The sequence below is a fragment of the Scyliorhinus canicula genome, chromosome 18 (genome assembly GCF_902713615.1).
Source record: "Scyliorhinus canicula chromosome 18, sScyCan1.1, whole genome shotgun sequence".
NCBI lineage: Eukaryota > Metazoa > Chordata > Chondrichthyes > Carcharhiniformes > Scyliorhinidae > Scyliorhinus > Scyliorhinus canicula.
Genome location: NC_052163.1, coordinates 108746471 through 108774137, shown reverse-complemented (window position 1 = coordinate 108774137; position 27667 = coordinate 108746471). Strand labels below are relative to the sequence as shown.

Genomic DNA, 27667 nt, shown 5'->3' with positions numbered 1-27667 from the left:
GCTGTCTTTGATATGAATTTGATATTAGATGCTGAGAAGTTGTTTTGCCTTGTGGGAGAGTCTTGGACAAGAGGTCATTATCTCAGATTAAGGGATCGCCCATTAAAAACAGAGATGAAGAAATCGCAAAGGGCTGTAGAGGTTGGGCTGTTGAGTATGTTCAAGGTTGAGATAGACAGATTTTTAATCAGTGAGGGAATAAAGGGTTATGGGATAAGGCAGGAAAGTGGAGTTGAGGATTATCATATCAGATCAGTCATGATCTCATTGAATGGCGGAGCTGACTTGATGGGCTGAATGGCCTACTTCTGCTCCTACATCTTATGGTCTCGGTCTAGATCTGGCTTCGTATTCAGCACAACCATCACGTACTAGAGATTAAAGCATTGCGATTTCAGCAAAGTTCAGGGCCCCTTGTTGGAGAAATTTGTTTCAACGGTCGTGCCATAGGTTGCTACCTAAGCGACCTGCATGACTCTCGTCACTGAAGGTTTCTGCTTGGACTGTGCAGGTAATGGCCTGGGGTTCTGCATGTTATGGTGAATTGATGCACGCTGCTTAGAGGCTGCTACACAAATGAATTTCTCCCCCTGCTAATCCCCACAACCTCCTGACTTCTCCTATCTGATTATCAAAGAGTCACTTGTATTGAGAGGGAGTATACCAAACCACATCAGGTCCCAAATGGATATGAACTGGCACAATTCAACTTGGAGCTCAAATAGTAATAAAACGTAACATACAACAATTCTTTTATGCAGCAATCTTTCATTTTTGACTCTAACTGTGAATAGTTCGGTGCATTACCTTCCTCGGTCCTCATACTGCTGAGTTTTTTATCCTTTTGTGCTTCAGTGCTTGATTTCTGCTTTTCCATTTGCCTATCAATTGCACCTTTGGATTTTTCTGCCTTTACTTCCTCAATTTGTAACTCATCTTCTTCCTTTTCTGTGTCCTGCAAAACGTACATAATTGGTATTATTAAACCTCAACAGGCAAGACCCATAGAAGAATTTCTTCTGAACCCAAACATTTTATTCCACGTATACGTTGGCATTATCTCTACAGGGGAGAAGTTTAACACTAGCTCAATATTGAGGATGGCACGGTGGTTCGCTCTGCTGCCTCACGGTGCCAGGGTCCTGGGTTTGATTCTGACCTTGGGTGATTGTCTGTGTGGAGGACTTTGCGTACTCTACCCTTTTTACCCTGATTTCCTCTGGGCTCTACGGTTTTCTCCCACAGTCCAAAGATGTGGAGGTTAGGTGAATTGGCCATGCTAAAAACAAATTGTCCCTTCGTGTCCAAAGTTGTGCAGGTTAGGTGGGGTTATGGGGATAGGGCGGGGGCGTGGGCCTAGGTAGGATGCTCTTTCAAAGTGTCGGTGCAGGCTCAATAGGCCGAATGGCCTCCCTCTGCACTGTAGGGATTCTATTCTATGGAGAGGAGAAGAGTGATGTCAGTTTGACTTTAGCTGCAGATATTAATCTTGGCTCAGTGGTAAAATGTTCATCTCGGAGGCTGAAAGTTGCGGCTTCCAGTCCCATTCCAGCATAAATCTAACGTGCATCCTTATATCCATTTTGATTATGTATTTGTTGCTCTAGTTCAGCATACCAGACAAAAAAATAAGCACTTACATCTGATTTTTCACTCATCTTTTTACTTTTCTTCAAAATAGGGTCATCTGTAGTGAAAGAATGAACTGTTACATAATTCCAAGGTAACCCAATATTGAGCCTTCCCTTTGTGAGAATCTATACTTTATTGCAATTGTCATGATTATTCACTTGCACCATGGTACAGTTGTGACTATATGTAGGAAAATAAAATAGAGGAGTTTAAGATAAATGAATGTGAGAAGGTAAATAAAGTTTATAAGTGGCAATGTGATGAAAAAATGGAAAGGAGGAATCTAAGTACGATTTTACTTCTGTGCTATCATGCATTAAAAATTCTATTGGCACACACTTCCTGTCTATAAACATTTATTTTTGTGGTCATGTTTTTGTGTCATTATCCATTCCTATACCTACATTTGTAATAAAATGTATCCATGTTAGTTTGTTCAGCTTGCAGGTCACAAAAGGTTTGCTAGACTACTACTGGAATAGAAGGGCTGTCTTATGGGAAAATGTTGGGACAGGCTAGGCCTGTACCTGTTGGAGTTTAGAAGACTAAAAGGCAACTCGATTGAAACATCTAAGATCCTTAGAGGTCCTGACAGGGTGGATGTTTCATCTTGCGGGAGAATCTCAAACTAGGAGCTCCCTGTACAAAAATAAGGGGTTGCTCATTTAAGACTGAGATAAGGAGAATCTTTTTCTCTCGAAGGGTAGTGAGGTTTTAACACTCTCTTCCTCAACAGGCAGTGGAAGCAGAGTCTTTCAATATTTTTAAGGCAGAGCTCGATAGATTCTTGATATGCAAGGGAGTGAAAGGTTATTGGGGGTAGGTGAGAATGTGGAATTGATGTTACAATTAGAGTAGCCACGATTTTATCGAATGGCTTGAGGGGCCGAGTGGCCTACTCCTCCTCCTAATTAGGGGCCATTTTAGCTCACTTGGCTAGACAGTTGGTTCGTGATACAGAGCAAGGTCAGCAGTGTGGGTTCAATTCCTGTACCGGCTGAGGTTATTCATGAAGGCCCTGCCTTCTCAACCTAGCCCCTCGCCTGAGGTGTGGTAATCCTCAGGTTAAATCACCACCAGTCAGCACTTCCCCTCAAAGGGGAAAGCAGCCTATGGTCGTCTGGGACTATGGCGACTTTACCTTACCATACCTCCTCCTAATTCATATGGTTGAATGTTGTTAAACTGTAATTACAATCCTTTGCCAGTGGCGGCAGTATAGTGCTTCAGTTGAAAGCACTATACCACCTCCCACCTTCTCAGTTTGTCTTGTGGAGAAGAGTAATATTCAACTTGAATTTTTGACTCTGTTTCTCTCTCCTCAGATGCTGCCAGATCTGCTGACTTTATCCAGCACTTTCTATTTTTATTCCAGATATTCACAATCTGCGGTATTTTGCTTTCATTGCAGAGAAACATCCCTGCTCCAACCAATACTATATCCCAGACTTTAACTTGCCTTTTTTTGTACTTTACGCTGAATAATATCAAATCAAACATTTTATAAAATAATTTAAGTTGTGTTTGTGCTCCTGATTCAATAGCTCCACTGCCCCCATTCCTTCTTCATCTGAAGACCATGAGTGGGCTTGGACTTTCAAAGCTCAATGCCATGGGAGTTTGATTCATAACTATAAGTGACGAGTAAATATGGGAGAATATTGGAGGAGAACATGGAAGGGCAAGAAGACGAACGTAAGAATCAAGAGAAAGCTATGGTGAAGCACACTTGTGCACCAACAAATAGAAGAACAGAGCTTCACACACATAATTACTCACACAGGTTCTCAATCTGAACTATGTCAACAGAGCGAGATGGGGAGCAAAGGAAGATTATTCTCCACTGTAAGGGAGAGAATCATTGGTGGGTAAGTTATGCCCAGCTATCGCCCTCACACCTCTCAGTGCCTGAATCAAGCGTAGCACCAGTACATTCTGCTGTGAGGGAGAAAATGGTGTTGTTAAACCAAATGGAGCCGAGTCCATGTGTTCCAATTGCCTCTGCAATCAAACTGATATGTGGTCATGACTCTAAATCACTTCCCACTCACAGAAACCGAACCCCATTAAAGCTGTTGCTGCAAAGTGTGACTAAACAATATTTTGACTTTAATACACCTTGAGTCAGCAGGGGCTCTTCTTGTGGTACTATTTCTTGTATTGCGTCTGCGAGATCTTCCTCGACTGATTTAAAGATGTCTTCTTCCATGTCAGATCTTTGAAAAGATTTTAAAATAATTGCTTAGCTTCCTGGTAATCTCCAGTGAGGATCATTTCTTTGAGAGAAAAACACAGGTCAAGAGAGAATGTGATTGCCACAGAAACATGGGATTATTTATTTATTTTGGATGTTTAAAAAATATATCAATGTAAAATACAGAATATCACTATATCCCTAAACTTGCAGCCAGCAGCAAAACACATTTTGACACAGATTCCCTTTGATCTCCTGGATGGCTGAGGAAGACGTCTGCAGTCCTACAGGTTAACATGATTCAGGGAGACAATATTGAACCCTCAGGGAACTCAATTGCAAGTTGCAAAATGCAGCCTGGAGGAAAATACGCTAAGAAATTAAAAGATTCTGGGGAAATAACACCTTGCTCCCCAACAGGTACCGACTGTCGCCTTTGTTTATTTATTTCAAGAAAACTGGTTGTAACGTCAACATAGTCCAACGCCATAAAAGGCAGCAGTATAAAGTGCCAATTTTTAATGTGCAGCTGGATGAACTGGAATTAACATCATCGATGTTCAAGATCTCCTCTTTAATGTTGTGAAAGAGGCAAATTAAGGATCAGTTGCTTGTTAGAGATTGTTTAGAAAAAAACTCAATGTGAAAAAGATAAATTAACTGATTCTAAAAATGCTTTGCTGTTGATGATGCTTTAACTTCTTGTTATTGTTAATGTCCAACTATCTAACGTCTGGAATAAAAGTATCGCTATTGATTTTTCCTCCCATGTTCACTAAAAGTATTTGATTCTATTAGAGGCTGCCACCTCAAATCAAATCAAATCAAAACCGCCTCATGTCTCTTTTAAGTGGCCACTCTTTATGTGCAAGCTTGGACAGTGAACATTCATTATCAATCACTATCAGCATCACAGCAGTGTCCAATCCTGCCATTACTCACTGAATGTGTCCACTGGAGCCTAAGAGTTTTGAGACTGACTGCAAGTGATTCTACCACCAATCCGGAACAATACAGCAGCACAGGCTAGCGATCAAAGCTGTACCTTTCTAGTCAGTGTAACACAAATCCAAAGCACCTCCTAAACCCACCAGGTGGAAAGACAAGGATATCGAGTGCATGGGAACACCATAACCTCCATGCTCCCCACCAGGTCACTGAGCAACCTGACTTGGACATTACATCACCATTCCTTCATTATGGCTGGGTCAAAATCCTGGAACTCCCTACCTATCAATATTGTGGGACTATGTTCACCATGTGCATTGGTCCAAGGAGAACACCCAGCACCATCTCGTCAAAGGCAATAAGGAATGGGCAATAAATGCTGCCGGTGCCACCCATATCCGAAGAATGAATCATCCTCCAATTAACCAGCTACTTGACTGAATTACCTGGCAGCAGCTTGTGGTTTCAGTGGACCTCCTGTAACTCCTCTCTCCACTTTCAGATAATTATGTTTCATAAACTTACCTGTTTGGGAGTGGCCATCGGTTAAGGACTCCTGGTTTTAGGTCACATGTAGAACTGATTTTCCCGAATGCAGCCGACATTGGTTACCTCAGGAGGAGTGAGGTGGGTCCTCAAATAGGCAATAGGTCCCTTAGTTGCACATACAAAGGGCTTCTTTTTTTTTTGCACACAGCATTATGGCTGCTGGCTCATTGTGAGTATATGCTTTCAGCACACTATATTGGTGGCTGATTAGTGCTATTACATTTCTTGGCCACGATATCAATGTTCAGGCTTTTTGGGAAGGCCCTGGGGAATATGAAAGGCAATTCAATGGGTACATTTAATCTGTGAAAAGAAAATGTCCATGTTTCCTTAGCTAGGCCATTATTTTAGATATTATTGAGAGAGAAAAAAATTACATTTTTAAATAAAAGTTTCAGAAAAGTATGCAGAAAAGATTTTGATAACTGCAATTCTGAATATTACACAAAGTGATTAAACATTTAACATTATCAATGAGAATATAGAAAACATATGACAAGAACAGGACACCATGATGTGTCACAGTGAGCATCCAGATATAAGAATTTTAATATATCTTGGGTATGAGCTGTAACAGAAACTCATTCTCAGTATATAATTGGCTTTACAACATATTTTACATATTTCATTATATAATGAACATTGTTTATGGCACAGACACTTATTTAATGAATATAATTTCACTTTTGAATGCTTGTGTCCTATGACTATGAATTTTAAGGGGCGGCACAGTGGCGCAGTGGTTAGCACTGCTGCCTACGGCGCTGAGGACCCGGGTTCGATCCCGGCCCTGGGTCACTGTCCGTGTGGAGTTTGCACATTCTCTCCTTCTCTGCTCAGTTCTAAAAGCTTCGCACTTTGTGTCAAAATTCTTGTTGGTTTTACAGATTGAGGCTGTCTTATGGCGCAGTGGGTAGCTCCAGGTTTGTGGCCCACTCCAGGCCTTGACAGTCAAGGAAGTTGTGTTTGAAACGCGGCCAAACAGGTTGAGTGTGTCAACCTTCAAATCTTTCCAACATGCCAATGGCTGGTGGTAAGAGCGAGAGAGACTCCTGGTAAGCCACGCTTGATATAGAGTGGCGCCCCTTCAAGCTATATGTTCCTGGAGACAGACTAGCAAATTGTTCCGGGAATTACTAGCTATGTAAATAGATGAAAACCTGCCTTAGTGCATAAGCAGATGCGGGAAGGGAATTAAAATTTTACAGATTGGCAGAGTTCAAGCTATCTTTCAACAGTCTGTCTAAATAACGAGACAAATCAACAAATTGCTGACTGTTTAGCCTCTTGGGGAACCAACTTCCCATTTTTTTATTTTTCCAATTAAGAGGCAATTTAGCGTGGCCAATCCTCCTATCCTGCACATCTTTGGGTTGTGGGGGTGAGACCCACACAGACACGGGGAGAATGTGTAAACTCCACACGGACAGTGACCCAGAGCCGGGATCGAACCTGGGCCCTCAGCACCATGAGGCAGCAGTGCTTTTAAAAAAAATAAATTTAGAATATCCAATTCATTTTTTCCAATTAAGGGGCAATTTAGTGTGGCCAATCCACCTAACCTGCACATCTTTGGGTTGTGGGGTTGAAACCCACGCAGACACGGGGAGAATGTGCAAACTCCACACGGACAGTGACCCATGGCCGGGATTCGAACCCGGGTCCTCAGCGCCGTAGGCAGCAATGCTAACCACTGTGCCACCGTGCCGCCCATGAGGCAGCAGTGCTAACCACTGCACCACCGTACGGCCCCAGCAACTTTTCATTAGTGTCTTAAATGTCTTCCAACTATCTTTTTTATTTAATTGCTCTCGAGAACATGCATTGCTTTTAAAAACAAGTATGGGGACTGAATTTCACTGGGATTTTCCTACTTTATCCACAGTTCTTCCACGATTTTCATTGCTTTTCCAGTAAAGTTACAGGGAACGAGAAGGACAACCACGATTGAGGTTCACCCTTTACTTTTCTCCCCACCAACCCTGGTTCAATGAGAGCATGCAACATCGTGTCAAAAACTGTCAAAATATCCTGCAGTATGATGTGTGGATATGAAAATATTTATTGCAATGCTGCACATTTAAATCTTGTGACATTAATCAGACATTACACTATAAATCCTGTGTTGGTAAAAGGACATGAGGCATTTTCAATTTCCAAAATCTCAGCCAGTCATCACCTCTATTACAATATGATCATTCAATGCTTTCAAACGTAAGTTTCAGAATGAGAATTGCTTGTCGACCTCCCCCCACCCCCCCCACCTCCAATCTGGTGTAAGTAGTCATTAATTATTCACGTCTTTCCTCTTATGTGCTCTTTTGAGTTTTGTTTTCTGCAAAAACTACCTAAAATGGCTTTTGATTGTTTCATGTCAAAGTCATTTATAAAGATGTGTATAAAATAACGTGAAGATTTATCAGTGGCTTTAATAATTCAAAGTTTGAGCTCACCTGCATCATAGAGCGAAATCACAGAGACCAGAACATTTTTAGGTTTGCCGGATGTTGCATGCTCTCCTGTACGCTTCATTGAACCAGGGTTGGTGGTAATGGTAGAATGGGGAATATGCGAGGCCATGAAGTAGCAGATTGTGGTTGAGTACAATTCTGCAGGTGCTGCTGGCCCACAGTGCCTCATGGATGCCCAGTCTTGAGTTGCTAGAGCTGTCTATCCCATTTAACATGGTGGTAGTCCCGCTCAACACTATTGAGGTCCCCCACCTAGAGTACATTGAGCATCCTTTCCGCGTTCAGTGCTTCCTCTGAGTACTGATTCATCAGTGAGGGGGGTACAGTACGTGGTAATCAGCAGGAGATTTCCTTGCCCATGTTTGACTTGGTGCCATGAGACTTCATGGAGTCCAGAGTTCATTTTGAGGACCCTGTTGAGGTCTGTCCTCCCAGTGAGTATGAGTATGACTAGCCTGGGCACTCTTTCCATTTGGTCCAAGCCCCCAGATGTTAGTAAGAAGGAGTTTGCAGGTTTAACAGGGCTGGGTTTGCCGTTATTGTTTCTGGCACTTAGGTTTACCACCATTCAAGGCTGAATGTGGCAGGACTGCAGAGCTTGGGGTCGCGATATACCGGGCTCATCATGCTTTTTTAAAAAAGTAATTTTTATTCAAATTTTTGCATAATATCAACAACAAAAAGGCAGAATTTTTTTTTTTTACAAAGAACAGAAAGAACAGTCCTCCCCAACGCATACACAGCGGAAGAGGTAAACTAACACCCACCATTCCCCCAAAACATCTGCCCGTCCCTTCAATAGACAGGACAGAAACCCCCCTCCCCCCCCCCGCGTATACACAGAAGAGGAAATTAATTAATACCCGACATTGGCACAGAACAACTATGCCCGTCCCTTTAGTACAAAACCCCCCCCCCCCCCCCCCCCCCCTCCCTCCCGGGTTGCTGCTGCTGCTGGCCTGTTTCTATCATTCTGCCAGGAAGTCCAGGAATGGCTGCCACCTCCTGAAAAACCCCTGCACTGATCCCCTTAGGGCAAATTTCAATTTCACCTTCTCTAGCTTGATAAACCCCGCCATGTCGTTGATCCAGGCCTCCACGCTTGGGGGCCTCGCGTCCCTCCACTGAAGAAGAATCCTCCGCCGGGCTACCAGGGACGTAAAGGCCAGAACACCGGCCTCTTTCGCCTCCTGCACTCCCGGCTCCTCCTCAACCCCAAATACTGCGAGTCCCCAGCCCGGATTGACCCCGGATCCTACCACCCTCGACAACGTCCCTGCCACGCCCTTCCAAAATTCCCCCAATGCCGGACATGCCCAGAACATATGGGCATGATTTGCTGGGCTACCAGAGCACCTAATACACCTGTCCTCACTCCCAAAGAACCGGCTCATCCTTGTCCCGGTCATGTGAGCCCTATGCAGCACCTTAAACTGTATGAGGCCAAGCCTCGCACAAGAAGAGGAGGAGTTCACCCTCCCCAGGGCGTCCGCCCACGTCCCCCCCTCAATCTCCTCACCCAGTTCCTCCTCCCATTTACCCTTCATCTCCTCAACTGAAGCCTTGTCCAGCTCCTGCATCACTTGGTACGCCGCCGAGATCCTCCCCTCCCCAACCCACACCCCCGAGAGCACCCTGTCCTGGACCCCACACGGAGGCAGCAGAGGGAACCCCGCCACCTGCCGCCTGACAAACGCCCTCACCTGCATGTACCGAAAGGCGTTCCCCGGGGGGAGCCCGAACTTCCTCTCCAGCTCACCCAGGCTCGCAAATTTCCCATCTATAAACAGGTCCCCCAACCTCCTGATACCTGCCCTGTGCCAACTCAGGAACCCGCCATCAATTCTCCCCGGAACAAACCGGTGGTTCGGGCTCATCATGCTTGACCCAGGATGCAGCAAGGCTGTTAAATCTCACGAGAGACCACTTGTGCAATTTAACGGCCTTGTTACGCCTCGCAAGATCTAATGAGATCTTGCGAGGTGTTGTAATCTGGATCTTGCCCATAATGGCCAAGATCCAGTGGGCGTGATCCAGATTTTCATATTCAAGTGTGCAGTCAGGCTCACTTGAATATGTTCGCACCGGAGTTACCCAGGATCTAACACCGTGGAGACACCGAGCGAGCGCTGTTTAGCACTGACCTCCACCAATGTGGACCAGGTGTACCAGCACTTGGGGGGTAGGGGTCTTCCAGGCAACTAGGGGGCCCTGGGTGGTTGGGCTCTGGCCTGGGTGGTAGCTGACATTCCTGATGCCACCGAGGCACCATGGCACTGCCAGCTTGGCACCCTGTCTGTACCACCTGAGCACCACCCTGGCACTGCCAGGGTGCCCAGGTGGGCCAGGCTGGCAGTTCCAAGGTGCCGCGGATTGGGCCCAGGGGTGCCCTGCCCTTAAGAGGTGGGGTGCCTGGGGCTTGAGGACCCTTTCATTGGTAAGTTGGGACTTTAGTGAGTCCGTGATGGGGGGAATCTAGGGATCGGGGCACCATTTAAAAAACGAGTGGAGCTTGTTAGTGCAGGAAATGGGACTAAATGCGGCCTTGGTGGGACATTCCTCGCTGAGCCCAGAAATAAAGCAGAGTCCCATTCAATAATGGGGTCGTTCCCGTAGCTGCTACTGCCGGGAAACACCCGGCTAACCATGCCCCACATGGGACTCTGTTTCATTTCCCTTAAATCGCTCCCTGGATCCGATTCGTTGTAGAAATATTCAGCTCTGTCTATTCCTTTTTGTTTTCTTTGCAACAGTTGAATACAATTGAGTTGCTTGCATTTAACCACATTGCTGTGGTTCAGTCAAATATAGGCCAGACCAGGTGAGTAAGAAGTCTTCCAACACCAGGTTAAAGTCCAACGTGTTTGTTTCAAACACTAGCTTTCGGAGCACTGCTCCTTCCTCAAGAGAATGAAGAGGTATGTTGTAAGATACCTCTTAATTCACTTGAGGAAGGAGCAGGGCTCCGAAAGCTAGTGTTTGAAACAAACATGTTGGACTTTAACCTGGTGGTATAAGACTTCTTAGTGGTCTTACTGTGCTCACCCCAGTCCAACGCCAGCATCTCCACATTATGGAGACCAGGTAAGGATAGCAGAGTTTCCTTCCCTTCCCAGAAGGACATGAGTGTGAACCAGATGGAGTTTTACAACAATTGACAATGGTTTCATAGAACATAGAACAGTACAGCACAGAACAGGCCCTTCGGCCCTCAATGTTGTGCCGAGCCATGATCACCCTACTCAAACCCACATATCCACCCTATACCCGTAACCCAACAACCCCCCCCCCCCCCATTAACATTACTTTTTTTAGGACACTACGGGCAATTTAGCATGGCCAATCCACCTAACCCGCACATCTTTGGACTGTGGGAGGAAACCGGAGCACCCGGAGGAAACCCACGCACACAGGGGGAGGACGTGCAGACTCCACACAGACAGTGACCCAGCCGGGAATCGAACCTGGGACCCTGGAGCTGTGAAGCATTTATGCTAACCACCATGCTACCCTGCTGCCCTCATCATTTCATCATTAGACTTTTAATTCCAGATTTTTTACTGAACTTAAATTCCATCGAGTGCCGTGGGTCCCCAAAGCATTACCCTGGGTCTCTGGATTACTAGTCAAGCAACATATATACCTCCACCACCGTAAAATAATACTATGGGAATTTTCCTTCTGCCCTGAGAGCAGCGTGGACCCTGATTTAATGTATGTTTCATCTCAAAAGAGTAAAACTGCAGGAGGTTATATACTCAAAATGGAAGTAGAAATATTATCATGACATTAATGCTGAAAGTGGGGGGAAAGATTTTTTAAAATCCCAAAGTCCCAAAGCATTTATGCTCTAAATTTCAAATAATCGGTTTTCCTTATAGGGCCTTACTGAGAATTTAGGATAAAAACCACAAAGGAAGAGGCCTAGATCATAGTTTCCAAGGTGACTCTGTAAGCGAAATGATTATTATAAGCAATTTGGGTTCAGCGCACACTGAGAACTAAAAGTTCAGCTCCTGACGGATAGCTTGCTTATTTTATCAAAAGCTGCTTTGCCAGAATTGAGATTTGCTCTCCATTCGCAGATTGAAATTCTGTTTTGCAGGTGATCAAAATGAAATGATGGAAATGAATACGTTACTTTACACTGTTCTATATGCAATGAAACATGTATTCTAATGACAGCTGTCCCTACTCGACCTATCTTTTCTGAGCTAAATATATCTGAATAATCACTGGTTGACTGTGTGCATGGTGCACAATACTGAGTCATGGATGAAAAGTCCCCCCCTGCAACACTCAACACATATTGACTCGTACTTAATCCTTGGAGATTGTTACCATATAAATAATGCGGTGTTAGATGATTCATTCTGCATGTCTATTTAGGTAACGAGAGGAAAATCATGTTTCTTGTGAGGTACATTTTAAAGGGTTTGGGGTGAAATCATTGACAAAAATAAATAAAGGGTGCGATTTAACCAAAGAATTTCGAAGTGTAATTTTGGGTGAGTTTGGCGGGTGTTTCCTGCTGGCTTTTTGAGTGAGATCTACACATGTATTCACCACTGGTCATTTTTTTGGGCCCAGGGGAGTTTCTCCCGGTCCAGCCCACACTTGTCAGCAAAGGGGAGCTGAACTCTCAGTGAGACCGGCTCCTCAGAGATCCGGCTGCCATTTTGAAAGGGTGCCCTGATCTCTAAGTGATCATGAGAGTCCCCCACACCCCCCTCACGGGCAATGTCACCTGCCACACACATGGGCATTACCCCCTCCCCTAAGTGAGGACACCCTCCTATGGGGTTGCTGAGAGCAACCCCCTTTTTAGGCCTCCCCACCCTCCTTTTAGGCCTCCCATTTTAGGACCCTTCACCCTCACATCCCTTTATGAGACCCATTTATACCCATCCTTCACCCCCAATCTTCATACCTCCCAATCCCCATCCTTCATACCCCCCATCCCCCTTTTTATGGGCATGGCTCCCCTCAGGCTCCGAACCTTGGCAGTGCTACTGTAGCACCTGGCACCCTGACACCGGCTGGGTGGCAGTGCTGCAGTGCCAGGATGGCAGTGCCAAGATGCCAGGCTGGCAGCATTAATGTGACTGGGTGCCAGAGGGAGAGCCAGGGTGCACCCTGCACTGTCCCTGGCCACCCAGGGGTCTCCTATGCTGTTGCACCTGGTCCACGTTTGTGTGGGCCAGTACTAAATGGCGCCCAGTGAGGCCTCGCTGGGGAGGCTGTTTGTTCCTGGGTGTCCAGAGAATCTGTCACATGCATATGAATATGCTGCTCTGGATCTCCCCCAGGGCGGGCGAGATCCAGATCACGTGAGGCTTCGTTGAATCTCGTGAGATGTCTTGAGCGTTGTTTATCTGTCGAGAAGCCTCTTGCGAGATTCAATGGCCTCGTCGCAACACCAAGTAGGGCGAAGCTGTTAAATCGGGCCCAATAAATTAATGGGTAACTATAATTTTGTTCTCAGAAAATTGCCGAATGCGGTGACATTTTCACTTTGGTTATATATTAGGACAGCACATTTAATTTTTCATTGCAGGTGTAATACTGCTAAATCTTTCAAGGAGTTGCACAAAGGAGATCAGTTGAAGTGGAGTTAGTGGTCAGGGGTTTAATTGGAGCAGAAGTCCTAGGTTCATAGTGCCCTTTATTTGGGTGCCTCGTATATCTTTAGAGATCCAAAATTGTGTCTGCAGCATGTGCACACTTCTGGTGTGAGTCATAATGGTGAGGGTGTCAGAGTGTACATAATGAAGTATCCACCACTTTCAATTCATTGCTGTTTGATTTCTACCACTGTTGCTATATTTATAAAAGCATTTGGTGCATTTTAGAGTTTTTTAAAGTTGCTAAAGTCTACAGTGAGTGGTGTAGCAGGTGGTGAAGGAATTTGTCCTGGCTTCAAGGCTCCTGCACGGGTGGAGTAACAAGTATTTCTCTCGGAATACAGCCTGGCTCAGAGAATGAGAGAGGGCATGCAGAGCAGTGCAAGCTGTTGGAAGATGAAGGAGGATGAGAGTGAGGAGAGGGAAGGACATCTTTTATCAGGAAGCCACATCCATCGAGAATGCTAAGGGAGCAGGCACCTGTCTGAACCTCAGCGCGGAACAGCATGGAAGATATCTGCACTTCCTAAAAGAAACTTCTCAATGAAATCTGCCCTCGGCAGCCTTGAGTAAAGCAAAGGTTACATCGCCAGTGGTTATGGAGCAGGACCTGTCGAGCTTCTCCCAGGCTGCAGTTGGAGATTTTGGTACGTTTTACAGTTTGGTGTCCACTGTTGTGTACTGAGGGGGGACTGAGTCTCGCTATTGAAAGAGACCTTAGTGCATGCCATCCTCTCTTACCAGACAGCAACAGAAAGAACAGCATGGAGCTTTGCAAGTACTGCAGACTTCTCTGTGGTGACGATTATCATCAACTGCATGCACATCGCTTTCCAGGTGCTGCATGTAAACTCTTGAAATGGGAATTGAAAGGGACTCCGCTCCCGCGACATCTGGCTAGTGTGTGACCATATGCAGAGAATCATGTAGGTCAATGTTCAGTATCCTGGCAGCAGTCATGGTTTCATTCTGCACAGGTTTGCTGTATCATCTGCTTTTGGGCAAATCAAAGGATGGCTATAGGGTGACAAAGGCTATCCACTGGTGACAGGGCTCACACCTCCTGTGTGCAACTCATACGTGGATGCAGCATGTGATAGAGGAGTCCATTAATATCTGAAACAACACTTTCTGCTCTGGAGAAGGGCAGCATGGTAGCACGGTGGAGGGCTGCACGGTAGCACAGTGTTTAACACAATTGCTTCATAGCTCCAGGGTTCCAGGTTCGATTCCCAGCTTGGGTCACTGTCTGTGCGGAGTCTGCACGTTCTCCCTGTGTCTGCGTCGGTTTCCTCCGGGTGCTCCGGTTTCCTCCGCAGTCCAAAGATGTGCAGGTTAGGTGGATTGGCCGTTCTAAATTGCCCTTAGGGTCCAAAAGAAGGTTAGGTGAGGTTACTGGGTTATGGGGATTGGGTGGAGGTGTGGGCTTAATTGGAGTGCCCTTTCCAAGGGCTGGTGCAGACTTGATGGGCGAATGGCCTCCTTCTGCACTGTAAATTCTATGATTCTATGCAGTACTCAAAATAGTGGTCCCCAAGACCTTTGGGGTCTGCTGCATAATCCACAGAGATGTACATTGACTTTCAGCGACTAATTTTAACTCAGGATAACCTCTCACAATTTGGTTCCCCCCTCATGAGGCATACAGCTACTTAACAGCATGGCTAGTGCTGACTGCACACTACAATCATGGTATGAAGTTGGATAGCTGCCTGCAGCCAATGAATAATCATGGGTAACTGTGCATGGAGTTTTGGTTGCTCAGTCACGGAGTATATTCAAGGCTGATATTGATATAATTTTCAACACCAAAGGAATCAAGAGATATGTGGATAATGTGGGAAATTGTGAAATTAAATCAGAAGAAATAGGCGCACAAGTAGGGCATTCGGTCCATCGAGTCTGCTCCGCCATTCAATAAGATTATGGTTGATCTGGTTGTGGCCGTAACTCTACATTTTTGCCTTCTCCAGAACCCTTGACTTTGTAAATCAAAAATCTGTCTAACTCAGCCTTGAATATATTCATGACCCAGCCCCCGCCACGGCTGTCTGGGGAAGAGAATTCCCAAGAAGGTCAACCATGATCCTGTCGAATGGCGGAGCAGGCTTGTGGGGCTGTATGGCCTCCTCCTGCTTTTATTTCTTGTGTTGTGCTTAACTCACTCGAAAGCCTGCATTCAATGTCAAGGAACATGGAGGAGGATCGAGAGTATTGCACAGAACTTGGGCCCATCCGTTCCAAGTGGAACTCCAGCAGTATCTGATGACCGATGTCACAGCTTTCGATGCAGCCATCGTGGCCATGGAACCAGTCCAAAGTGACTTCACACTGCCCCATCAGTCTACCATCAGTCCATTCTTCAGCACAACAGTACAATTGCTGTGGCGTAGCTCCAAACTAGCGCCATGTCTCCATGGAACACAAATCTGCTGTCCTCCCTCAGGCTGACAGCATTCCTCCTCCCTAAGACTCCAGCAGTGCCCTTGCTGTTGCACATCTCTGAGCTCGTCCAGACTGCTGGTGCCAGGCTGAAGCGGTACCATTTGAAACTGGGCCTTCTGAGGATCAGAGCTCTCGAGGTCACAATCCATGGTCATATGCAATTTCCTCTGTTGAAGATCATACTGCAGCGACTGGGAAAGCATCTCATTGGAGCAGTTGAATGGGCAAAGGCACTCAGAAAACAGGCACCAAGGGAATGCACAAGCATGATTTGTTAATTTTTTTAATGTATTCTGTAATGTTTGAATTTGTGTTTGTTATAAACCCAATGAGACCCAGGGGACAACCCGATTGATCTCCCCTTGGGGTTCATATAATACGAGCTCCCCCTTAGAGGGGTGGAGGCCCAACAGAGAGGCTGATTAAAATCCACCGATAAAAGCCGACCAGGAAGGGAACTGGAGTCATTGGATGGTCCCAGCTGGGACTAGTTGTACTCCCCGCTATGTTGTTCCTCGTGTCTTAATAAAGCTCGTAGTCTCAAAGGTGGAGAAGATGCTTTACTGTGAATTAGTTCTCTCTTCAGAGCTTAACTTACGGCTACCTCAAATGCTGCCTGCCTGTGTGTCTGTGTCCTGCTACCAGTTCTGCCTTCCGTGAAGTGAGCCCTCACTTCCTGTCTGTGTATTTATAGCTCTCCCATGCTCCCTCTAGTGCTTGCTCAGTTGTATTGCATCTACTCAGATCTACAATCGCCACATCCCCCTTTTTTTCTTTACATATTTTCTGTACATCGTTAAAGAAAATTGTACAAAACAGTTACTTATGATATGTGTATCTACACAAGTGATGGTGCTATTGCATATTTTACAAAGCCAATTTATATTTATGAGTCCACTCTTAATAAAAACATTTATGAGTCCAAACTTGATGAATTTGTTCACTGAGTTTTTTCTTTTGTTGTTGTTGACATGGTGAATGTTGTCGGTGTTCTTGTTATTTTAAGTAACCAATGCGTCATCCCGAGGTGTTTGCATGGTCGAACCACTGATGTTGACTGACATGGACTTTTTTCTGTGCTTGTGGTATCGATTTATTATGTCATCTGCCTTGAAAGCTGGTGTGCTTGCTTGTTCTGGAGCAGATGTGAGTTTGTGCGATTCGTTGTCATCCCATGGCATGTTTGTAGTCTTGTCATTGTTTTGCAGTGTGCTGTGGTGTGGCATTGTCCTTCATGTGCAGAGTTGTACCATTTTGTACAAGTCGTTGTTTCATTGCTGTTGTTTCTGTCGTTCCTGTCTTTGTTGTTTTCGTTGCCGTTCTTGTTGCTGTTTTTGTCATTTCTGTCTTTGTTGTTGTCACTATCTTTGTTATGCTTCTTGTTGATTTTGTTGTTCTTCTTGTAGTTTTTGTCATTGTGCTTGTAGTTTTTGTTGGTGCTGTTGTTGTTCTTGTTTCTGCAGTGCTTCTTGCGATTTTTGTTGTTCTTATCGCGCTTCATATTGCTTTAGTTCTTGCTGTTGTTGTTCTTGTTCCTGCTGTGCTTCTTGGGGCTTTTGTTTTTCTTGTTATGCTCAACGAGTGTCCCGTGTGGATAATTTGAGTCATTGTCACAGTTATTGGTGCGAGTGTCCTTTGTGGAATCTGTTGCATTGAATGTTTCGTCTCGAGAATGGTGAGAATGATCTGATGTTGCATTGATGCTGGTGACATCAGTCATTTGTGGTGGATTTGATTCCTCGTCTTTGCTTTCTTGGTGCTCCTCTTCTGGAGTCAAATTCTTCACGATTTCATTTGACGCGGTCTCTCTGGACTCTTGGTGCTCCTCTTCCGGAGTCAGAATCTTCATGATTTCAATTGACGTGGTCTCACTGGACTCTTGGTGCTCCTCTTCTGGAGTCAATATCTGCATGGTTTCTATTGGCGTGGTCTCACTGGACTCTTGGTGCTCCTCTTCTGGAGTCAAAATCTGGATGGTTTCTATTGGCGTGGTCTCTCTGGACTCTTGGGTGGCCTTACTCTGTGCTTCTGTACAGACAAGCTGAGAACTGTCAGTCTCGCTGTGATCCTGTACCTCCTGTATGTCGAGTGAGATCACCTTGTCACTGTTTTCGCATGCAGTGGGTAGATGTACATTGTCTTCTTCTTGTTTATGTGAGCTTGGTAGACTTTCATAGTCTGCTTGCGGTTGCTCAGATACGGCGGGTTGACCTTCATGGTCTTGTTCACGCATGGTGTTCGCCAGGGAGTGTCTGCTTGCTTCCCTTTTGGAGTCTTTCATCACTCTCACTGTGGAGCCTGTCATCGCTCTCTCTCTGGAGTCTTTCTGTGCTCTCTGTGTGGCATCGTCTTCGTCTTGGGTATTGCTGTCATCCAATGTATCAACGATCTGCCATGGCACCATGGTGTTGGATTCATCTACCACGAGTAGATTCGTGTTGAGCTTTGCGACCGTGTCGCTGATGCTGCGATCAGCATATCCGAATAACTCAGCCATGTCTGAGTAGTATTCTTCGAAAACCAAATCATCTTGGTTGGATTCATCTACAACGGGTAGATTCGTGTTGAGCTTTGCGACCGTGTCACTGATGCTGCGATCAGCATATCCGAATAACTCAGCCATGTCTGAGTAGTATTCTTCGAAAAACAAATCATCTTTTTTTGTTTCGGATTTCTTTTTGTTCTCTTCACTTTGGGTGGTGCAGACTGTTTTTTCCAGGGTGTTGTGAGAGTTATTTTCAACTGCTTGTTTAAGTTCAGGCGTTTTTCTGTGTTCTGAGGCAAGAAAATTTGGTTTTACAGCTTTAAGTATCTTGTTTTCAATTTTCGGGCATTTCCCTTTTAAGTAGGCATGGTCCGGATGCTCAGACGTCATGACGCTCGTGACATCATACGTAGGAATCAATTGCGCATGCGCAAATCGGCCTTCCATTACAGTGCGGTTTTGTGTCCACTGCGCATGCGCAGCTTGCGCATGCGCATAACGATCCGTGACCAAAACGTTTTGAGACTGCACATGCGCGGCTTGCGCATGCGCATAACGACCAGCAACAAGAACTTTTTTAAACTGCGCCTGCGCGGCTGGCGCAGGACGATAAACGGGTGATTGTAACTGCGCATGCGCGGCTTCTGTTTCCTGCGCATGTGCAGACGCAGATTTTAGTTCTTTGTCTGCCAGAGACTGCAAAATGTGCTCCGACGCCATTTTATCGTGGATTTCAGCGTTTTTTCTTTCTGAAAGTTGTAAGTTACCTTTTCCTTTCGATCTGTACTGGATTTCAGCGCTTTGGCTTTGTGAAAAATTCAAGGTATTTCTTCTTTTTGATCTGTACTTTTCACTCGCGATTTCTTGTTTTGATAGTGATTGTTTGAGTTTTGCATCACTCAGTCTCTGTGCAGTTTGGCCTCTGAGCATACCGTGCTGTTCAAATTCCATACAGTACTCTTCAAATTTTTTTAGTATTATTTGTAAGCTGTTGCTGTCTTCATCTTTTGAGTTTTTAAATCCATTATATACTTTCCTAGCTTCATGTCCTGCGATGAGCATTGCTATTTTAATTTCGTCTGAGGCTGCTGCTACATCATTAGCTATGATATAAAAATCGAACATTTGTTTAAATATTTTCCAGACATTTCTTACATTGCCGGTCGTGTCCAGCTGAGGTGGGGTTCCAAGCCACATCCTTGAATAAATGACGTCTTCCCAAGTCGAATGTCCAATACGAGTTTTTCTTGCCATTTTGCTCTTTCTGTGTCTGCAGCTGAGTTGTCTTGTAGTAAGCGTCTGAAGCCACTGCTGGTACCATGTGTTGTTCCTCGTGTCTTAATAAAGCTCGTAGTCTCAAAGGTGGAGAAGATGCTTTATTGTGAATTTGTTCTCTCTTCAGAGCTTAACTTACGGCTACCTCAAATGCTGCCTGTCTCTGTCCTGCTACCAGTTCTGCCTTCCGTGAAGTGTGTCCTCATTTCCTGTCTCTGTGTATTTATAGCTCTCCCGTGCTCCCTCTAGTGCTTGCTCAGTTGTATTGCATCTACTCAGATCTACAATCACCACACCCGCCACTTAGTGACTTGCATTTAGTCGGGAGGTGCCGACTGGTCTTGAGGAGTGGAGGGAAGGGAAGGGCAATTTAAATGGGAACCCGATGGGAGAGGCAGGATCTGAGGAATAGGATGGGCTGAAAATGGGACCTTAGGAGCAGAGGAAAGTGCAGGCTGGACTTGAGGAACAAAGATGGGGGAGCACTGGCTGGACACTGAGAAACAATGGTTGGGGCAAGGAGCTGATAGGACCTAAGGAGTTGCTTCCTCAGATGCCCTCTCCCCCATACCCCGATCCTTCTTCTCCTCCCCAGACCTCCTCCCTCAGACCTGCCTAACCTCTGCCCTCCCATAGGTCCATCAGCCACCTCCCTGAACCAAATTATGGGTCAATCCTGGAAAGTCCAGGACGGTTGGACACCTTGAACACAGAAGACTAGAGCAGAATGAAAGAATTGTGACTGCTGCCAGGATGACATGCATTCACCTGCATGATATGGTGCCTATGGTGACACACCCGCTGCATATTGAGGAAGTGGAATAGGCCTGTTGGCGTATCTCATACACAAATCCCTTTACCAAGATGGTATCCTGCACAATTTAAATTGGGAATATGTCACAATTTGGAACTCATTTTTGAGCAGAACGTATCTGTGTAGCTTCTAATAATGGGTGCTATACAAACACAGCCTAATTCAGCCTCAATGATTCCCCTGCAGTGAAGGTGTAAAAATTGGAAGATATAAAAGGGAGGCACTCCAGTGCTACTACTGATGGGAAGATGTACTTTTAGTGCAATAAACCACATGGACAGTTATATTCTAAATGAAAATAGAGGCATTTGTAATGGGAGAAAACTGACACAAAAAAGACTCTCGGAAGTAAGACTTTGTTGCCAGGACTTAAGATTTTAATTATATTATTGATATGACGCATTGTTAAGTACTTACATGTATTCATTTGGACACTACTCAGAGAAAAATTGTAAGTATACTTTTTCAACATGCTTTTACTGTTTGAATACAAATCACACACTGGTAGAATTTTCTCACATGTACATGCATTTCAGCATAATAAACATATAATAAACTACAGGGATTTCCAAATGAAAGATACTTAAACAGTCTCAAATGGGATATAGTTTGCACATGTTCTAATGGCATGAGCGAGATTTGTTTTTTAGCAACAGAATAAACTAATTAATTTCTACTAATACCGGGGATAGCCATAATCTGAGATTGTTTGACATCATGGCCTCTCCTGGCCAATATTTATCCTTCAATCAACATCACAGGAACAGATTATTTAGTTACTACAGTATCAAACTGCTATTTATATGGAGCTCCCTATTGCAAACTAGCTGTCTGTTTCCCTACCTTATAGCAGTGACTACGCTTCCAAAATACTTCAGTGTTTTGTGCAAAGCAGTGATCAAGTTTTAAAAATAAATTTAAAGTACCCAATTCATTTTTTTCCAATTAAGGGGCAATTTGGCGTGGCCAATCCACCTACCCTGCACATCTTTTAGTTGTGAAGGTGAGACCCACGCAGACACGGGGAGAATGTGTAACCTCCGCACGGACAGTGACCCGGGACGGGGATCAAACACGGGTACTCGGCGCGTGAGGCAGCAGTGCTAAGCACTACGCCACCATGCCGCCTCGAGTGATCATGAAGGGTGCACCTTTTTATCATTAATCTTATTTCTAGCTGTGATACAGTCTGCTGAAACTGACCTATTGATTTTGGATTTAATTGTTCTACGCGTTGGCAACCTGTTTCCATTGAGTGCCAATTTCTTCCTTGGAGAAACTAACTGCACACAATCATAAAATAAAAACGTTTCTCAGACACTTACTCTCTTCCAGATCTATTGAAATGATTCCTAATTATTTTGTTTTTTCTGCCTTTTAATGGTATTCTGATGGATTTGGTGCAGTACTGTTTATATTTCAAAAATACCAGACACGCGACTATCATAATGGGCGATCGGATAGATTGCAACCACAACAACTTTAAAAATGGAAATCTAGCCCTATTCTTGAAATTGAAAACAAAATGAAACATTCCAACTGACCAAACTATTACAAAGAAAAAGACAGACAGACAGTACTATTACTGGGGCATTACTTCAGTGCTTTCACAAGGCCTAAACCAGAGATGACCTGAGGGGAAACCTTTTTACACAAGTAGTTAGAGCCTGATAGGGGAGTAGATTCATTGATAGCCTTCAAAATAGAATTGGATAAGTGCTTAAAAGAGAAAGAAATGCATGGAGAGTGGGCAAGAAGAGGGGAGCAGTACTAACTGCATGGCTCTAGAGCAGTGTTCTTCAAACTTTTTTTCCATGGACCCATTTTTACCAACCGGCCAACCTTCGGGACCCAACCTGGCCGACCTTTGCGACTCACTCCAGCCGACCTGCGCGACCCACCATTTTCTCTTACCTTGTTTGCTGCTGCCAAAAATGGAGGAAATGGTTTTGGGTCCCTTTGGCCCTCGTACACGCTCCTCCAATGGAACCTGTTGGATGAAGGTGAAGCCTTCCGGTGTCGGAAAGTATGGAGTCTCCAACTGTCCAAAGTTCTGCATTTTCTCCTGTAAAATTTTATCAAATAAAACCCCCCCGAACTTATAAAAAAAACTAAAATGAATAAAATAAATGAAAAAAATAAAAATTAAATGAATAAAATAAATGAATAAAACTCCCCGAACTTGTAAAACAAAAAGCAGCGACCGTTTAAAGAAAAAGTGGCTGCACTGCGCATGTGTGCCTGATTATTGGAGCGTATGCACATAGTTTTGTGCATGCACGCCAATGATCTGGCACTCATATGCGCAGTGCAGCCGCATTTGTTTTACATGTTTGTGGCCATTTTGAAGGTGGGTTGTAGCCGGCTTTATTAACAGCTGGCTGCTGAGGCTGTTGCGCGCAGATTTACGTGATGGGGAGCGCCGCGACAGACGGCTCCATGACCCACACATGGGTCACGCCCCCGAGTTTGACAATGCCTGCTCTAAAGAACTAGCGCAGATTCGATGGACCAAATGGCCTCCTTCTGTGCTGTCGTATTCTATGACTCTAAAACTCACAATAACAAAGGGATGAGTGACACATTGGCTAGCACTGCTGCCTCACAGCGACAGGGAGCTGGGTTCGATTCCGGCCTTGGGTGACTGTGTGATGTTTGCACATCCTACCCGTGTCTCCGTGGGTTTCCTCCAGGTGCTCCGGTTTCCTCCCACAATATAAAGATTTGCAGGTTAGGTGGATTGGCCATGATAAATGCAAGGGGTTACAGGGATATGGCGGGGAAGCGAGCCTGGGTAGAGTGCTCGTCGGTGCAGAATCAGTGGGCCAAATGGCCTCCTTCTGCACTGTAGGGATTCTATGGCTTATGAAGGTTGTCAATAGGGATGAGAGAACATGAGGAATATTCCCTTGCTAGTTCTATTTAATAAGCATTATGTTCCAGTTTCAATTAATTTGAGAATGCAAGGCCCGAGAACAAATGATTTCAAACTAAGAGGCTACATAGCTATAATGCATGAAGTAATTCAAGTGTTTCAATACATGTCATGAAGGTTAATGTTGTATCATATCAAATACCATGACAGTCCTGCTATTTTTACAATCCACAGTGATGGACATGTTTTTGTCCAGTGATAATAGGAGTTAAAAAAGATCATGTTACGCCTGCACAAATCTGGAGGGATAGAATATTATGCTTGTATGCTTCTGCAAGGCAAAAATCTTAAATGGATTGGCAAATCAGTTAATTTATAGTCACAAGTCTGGTGGATAGGTTATTTTGTAGTTGCGCATCACACGGAGATGACTTAAGATCTACTCTATTTTCAGTGACATGCCGTTGGTTAAGGTGTAGCCAGGACAAGGAGTGAAATTCTTGGAAAAATGTCATAGTATCTTTAACGTCCACCTTTAGCTAGGGTCTTGATTTGACATCTCATCCAAATAGCAAAGCTATATGTCCTCAAAGTGCAGCAAGAGTCAGTTTAGATTACAAACTCAAATCACGGAGTGTTGTAAATGAGATCCAGAAGCACAATCATTTCTATTTTCCTCAGAATTGCTCAGTGAGCTTTGCAAAACATCATGTGACAAATGTCTCGCCCATGTTTATGCAGTAAGTCTTAATTAGTTATTAAAACTATTTTTGTTGTCGAATGAAGTGACACTTGTCACTGAAATCAGATTCCCAGGCTTTAAGTAGGAATAATAAAGGAACCGATCACCAATTGAATTATTAAAGAAAATAACTTTCTAAAGTAATTTGGCTAATAATTTGGCAGTTTTTTTTCTAGCTATTTAAATATGCAATCAAGGGACATTCAAATTAGGATTAGAAAACTCACCTTTTCTGAGGAAAAGCGACCCGATTTGTGAAGCTACTGGAATTCATAACATTTATTACAATTAAATCATAAAAGATCAATGGGAATTGTTACATTTTTAAGACATACAAACTAGCAAATATGGAGGATAGGGTGACACAGGATGTTGGGTTTTCTCCCACTGCTTCCAATCCTTCATTAGTGCCATTGTCCAATTAGTAAAACAGCTTCCAAAATAATTTTTTCCCTTTCCTGATTTTCTATTCATTCCAGTGTCAAAAGACTCAATTCAGCTTCTCCCATAGCCAGGGCCGGCTCAAGGTACCGGCAACTCGGGCAGTCGCCCGGGGCGCCATGTGCTGGGGGCGCCATCAAGGAGTGCGTGACCGGCGCCAGAGACCCGGCGCCGCGTAAAAGACTCGGGTCCCGCGCATGCGCAGTTGGGCCGGTGCCAACCAGCGCATGCGCGGTGGCCGCCCTCCCCCAGGCCGCCCCGCACAAACATGGCGGATGGATCCAGGCTCGCCGGTGGAAGAAAGGAGGCCTGCCAACAGAGAGACCGGCCCGCCGATCGGCGGGTCCCGATCATGTACCAGGTCACTCCGGCGCCCCCCCCCCCCCCCGGGTGAACGGAGCCCCCCCCCCCCCCCGAAGGGCGCCGAAGTTCAGCTTGCCCGGGGCGCCAGCAACCCTAGGGCCGGCGCTGCCCATAGCAACAATATTTATTCATAGTTCTTACTGTTTACAGAATTACTGCTGCAAACACATATTTATCTGTGACTCAGAGTTTCTTTTGTGCTTTGACTCAGTGCCATTCTTTCTATCCCATTCAAAATATGCTCCCCTCCATTTCAGCCTCAATGTATTTCGTAAGCTGCACACTGTACCGTTGCCTGAGCAAGATGGCATTCAAGTAACATGTCCCATGGGCTTTTCTCGGCTAAGCCAAGTCTGGTTATGGGGATGTTAGAGCATCCTTGCATATCTCACCCTCCAATATTTCCTTCCTTTCCAGTGAGCCGCCCATGACAAACAACCACCTCAGAAATGGTTGATACAAACAAATGACCATCAGCGTGTGATACAGTGCTCTGTTATACCAGTACATTGTGCCAAGTGTTACTGAATTAAACAATTACTAAGCAACAGTCACAGGATAAACTACATTGGGGCTGGTTTAGCACTGGGCTAAATCACTGGCTTCATTTGAAGCCTACTTGTGACAATAAGCAATTTTCATTTCATTTCATTTCATTTTCAACCACTCTTACTCCTGAATAAACACTTGTGCAACTTTGAGGTCGCACCCATTTGTAATATCAGAATATATTCTATACTTCCTTTGATCTAGCTCACTCACAGACTGTTTGGAGTTAAGCGCCTCCTGATAATAAATTGTGTCAACCTTTATTAGATTAGATCTTTGGGAGACTTGCATATCTGTAGTATCAAAATGTTCGTCAGACGATTACAGGAAAAACAATTATTGAAATGCAACACTGTCTTATACTTTCCATTGGTCAAATGTTTTGGGCATCATCAAGTGCCAATTGCTTTTCCTTACTATCAGTAATTATTTAACAATTGTCACTTCATAACTCAGGCATACACCAACAAAATGAACACAAAAATAATTCATATAGCACCATTCGTGACCTCGTTCTAAAGTGCTACACAGCTAACGAAGTACTTTTGAAGTGTAGTCACTGTACTAATGTAGGACACTACAGCTTCTATCTGCTAGATCCTTCCTCCCTCTCTGCCGCCCCCGTTTTCTGATTCCATATTGTTTCCCCACATGCATACTGTTACCTGCATTTGCCATTAATTGTGTTTTACTAACATGCAAGATAAAATTATATAGTATTATTACAGACATTACAATTGAGGACTTGAAGCCTAGAGCTCAATGGACAGCAATTACAGCAGATTATGGAAAAATTAATAATTTTTAGACACGTGATTCGTAGTACAATACTGACCACTGCTAAAAAGAACACAGCAAATAAACTACAAGGCCATTTATGTATGGAGTCTGATTTCAGCTTGGCTCCAATGCTAAGATCAAGAACAGATATGTAGGTGAAACTTTGGAAAACAAACTCGCATCTAATCTGTCCATGGTAAAGCATGCAAACACACCAACCAGTGAGCCACTGGAACATTTGTTTTGAAATGTTCATTGAAGGTATTTTTAGAGTACGTTTTGGAAACTTTAACAAAAGAATGAGCAGTTAACACTAAACCACAACTTGTGTTTTTACAGCATTTTAAAAAAAAGTCCCAAGGCGCTTCACAGGAGATACTAGGAGGGGTGGCCAAAAGTTGGTCAAAGAGGTAGGTTTTAAGGAGGGTCTGTAAGTGAAGTGAGAGGTGGAAAAGTGTAGGGTCAGGAAGGGGATTCTAGAGGATATTGCCTTGGTGGCTGAAGATTAGGCCATTGGGGGTAGAGTGAAGAGAGTAGGGGATGCACAAAAAGGTCAGTTGGAGAAATGCAAGGTTTTTGGACAGTTATAAGTTTGGAGTAAGTTACAAAGTAGAGATCAGTGTCCCAATGGAAGGATTTTAAAACTGGGACCTCGGGGCAATGCAAGACTATGAGTACGGGGTTGATGGGGGAGCAGAACTTGTTTAGATATAGGGTGCAGAGTTTTAGATGAGCTCAAAATTATGGAAATTGGAAATGGGATGCCAGCCAGTGAAATAGTCAGATTTTCAGATAAAAAGGTATGGAAGAGAGTTTCATCAGTAGATTAGCTCCTGGGGGAGGAAAGTTGGTTGATATTATAAAGGTGGAAGTAGACTGCTTTGAGATCGAGAGGGTATGAAGTTGGAAGCTCAGTTCAGAGTTTAGTAGGATGGTGAGGCTGCAAACTGCCTCGGATAATGGGCAGGCCACGGATGAGAGTGGAATTAATGGCAATGGAACAAATTTGTGCAGGTATTTACATAGAATTTACATAGAATTTACATTTACATTTGAATACAATTTTCATCTATCTTGCTTAATTATTGAGGTTGTGGCTTATCCTGAACTGGATGTTGGACAAGCAGACTGACTACACAGTGAAGAGATCAAGAGAGGTTCTGGTAAGTTACAACTGGGTGTCGTCAGGATATATGTGCCTGTATTCAATGTCGCTCAGGAGTTTCATGCCAATGAAAAGTGTTAAGGAGCCAGGCATTGGTCCATGGAATACTCAAGAAGTAATGGTACAGAAGTGAGAAGAGAACCCATTGCAGCAGACTCTGTCCAATGGGTTCAGTGATGGAATAGGGTGAGCAGAATAGAATTGAACTTGGCAAGGTTAGTCCCCAGGAGATGTTCCACATGGGAAAATTGGTGAGAGAGAAGGATGGGGTGCTTGGGTTGTTGCATGTAAGGAGGCAGAGGTGTGTGATTTGAA

At 44.5% G+C, this 27667-nt stretch overlaps 1 protein-coding gene across 4 annotated transcripts in view; it reads right to left on the bottom strand.

Annotated features, from left to right (window-relative positions):
- Positions 1 to 27667, bottom strand: part of LOC119953065 — a 58838-nt gene that overhangs the window by 19345 nt on the left and 11826 nt on the right. For 3 of the 4 annotated variants that reach the window (XM_038776881.1, XM_038776879.1, XM_038776880.1), the window contains 3 exons: positions 3751 to 3848; positions 1641 to 1687; positions 808 to 955 (listed from right to left, as the gene is read on the bottom strand). In XM_038776881.1, coding sequence (XP_038632809.1) covers positions 808 to 955; positions 1641 to 1687; positions 3751 to 3841 — 286 coding nt within the window. In that variant the 5' untranslated portion in view covers positions 3842 to 3848. Of the gene's footprint in view, positions 1 to 807; positions 956 to 1640; positions 1688 to 3750; positions 3849 to 5299; positions 5395 to 27667 lie in introns of those variants that run through there. The other variant, XM_038776878.1, reaches the window with a different exon arrangement.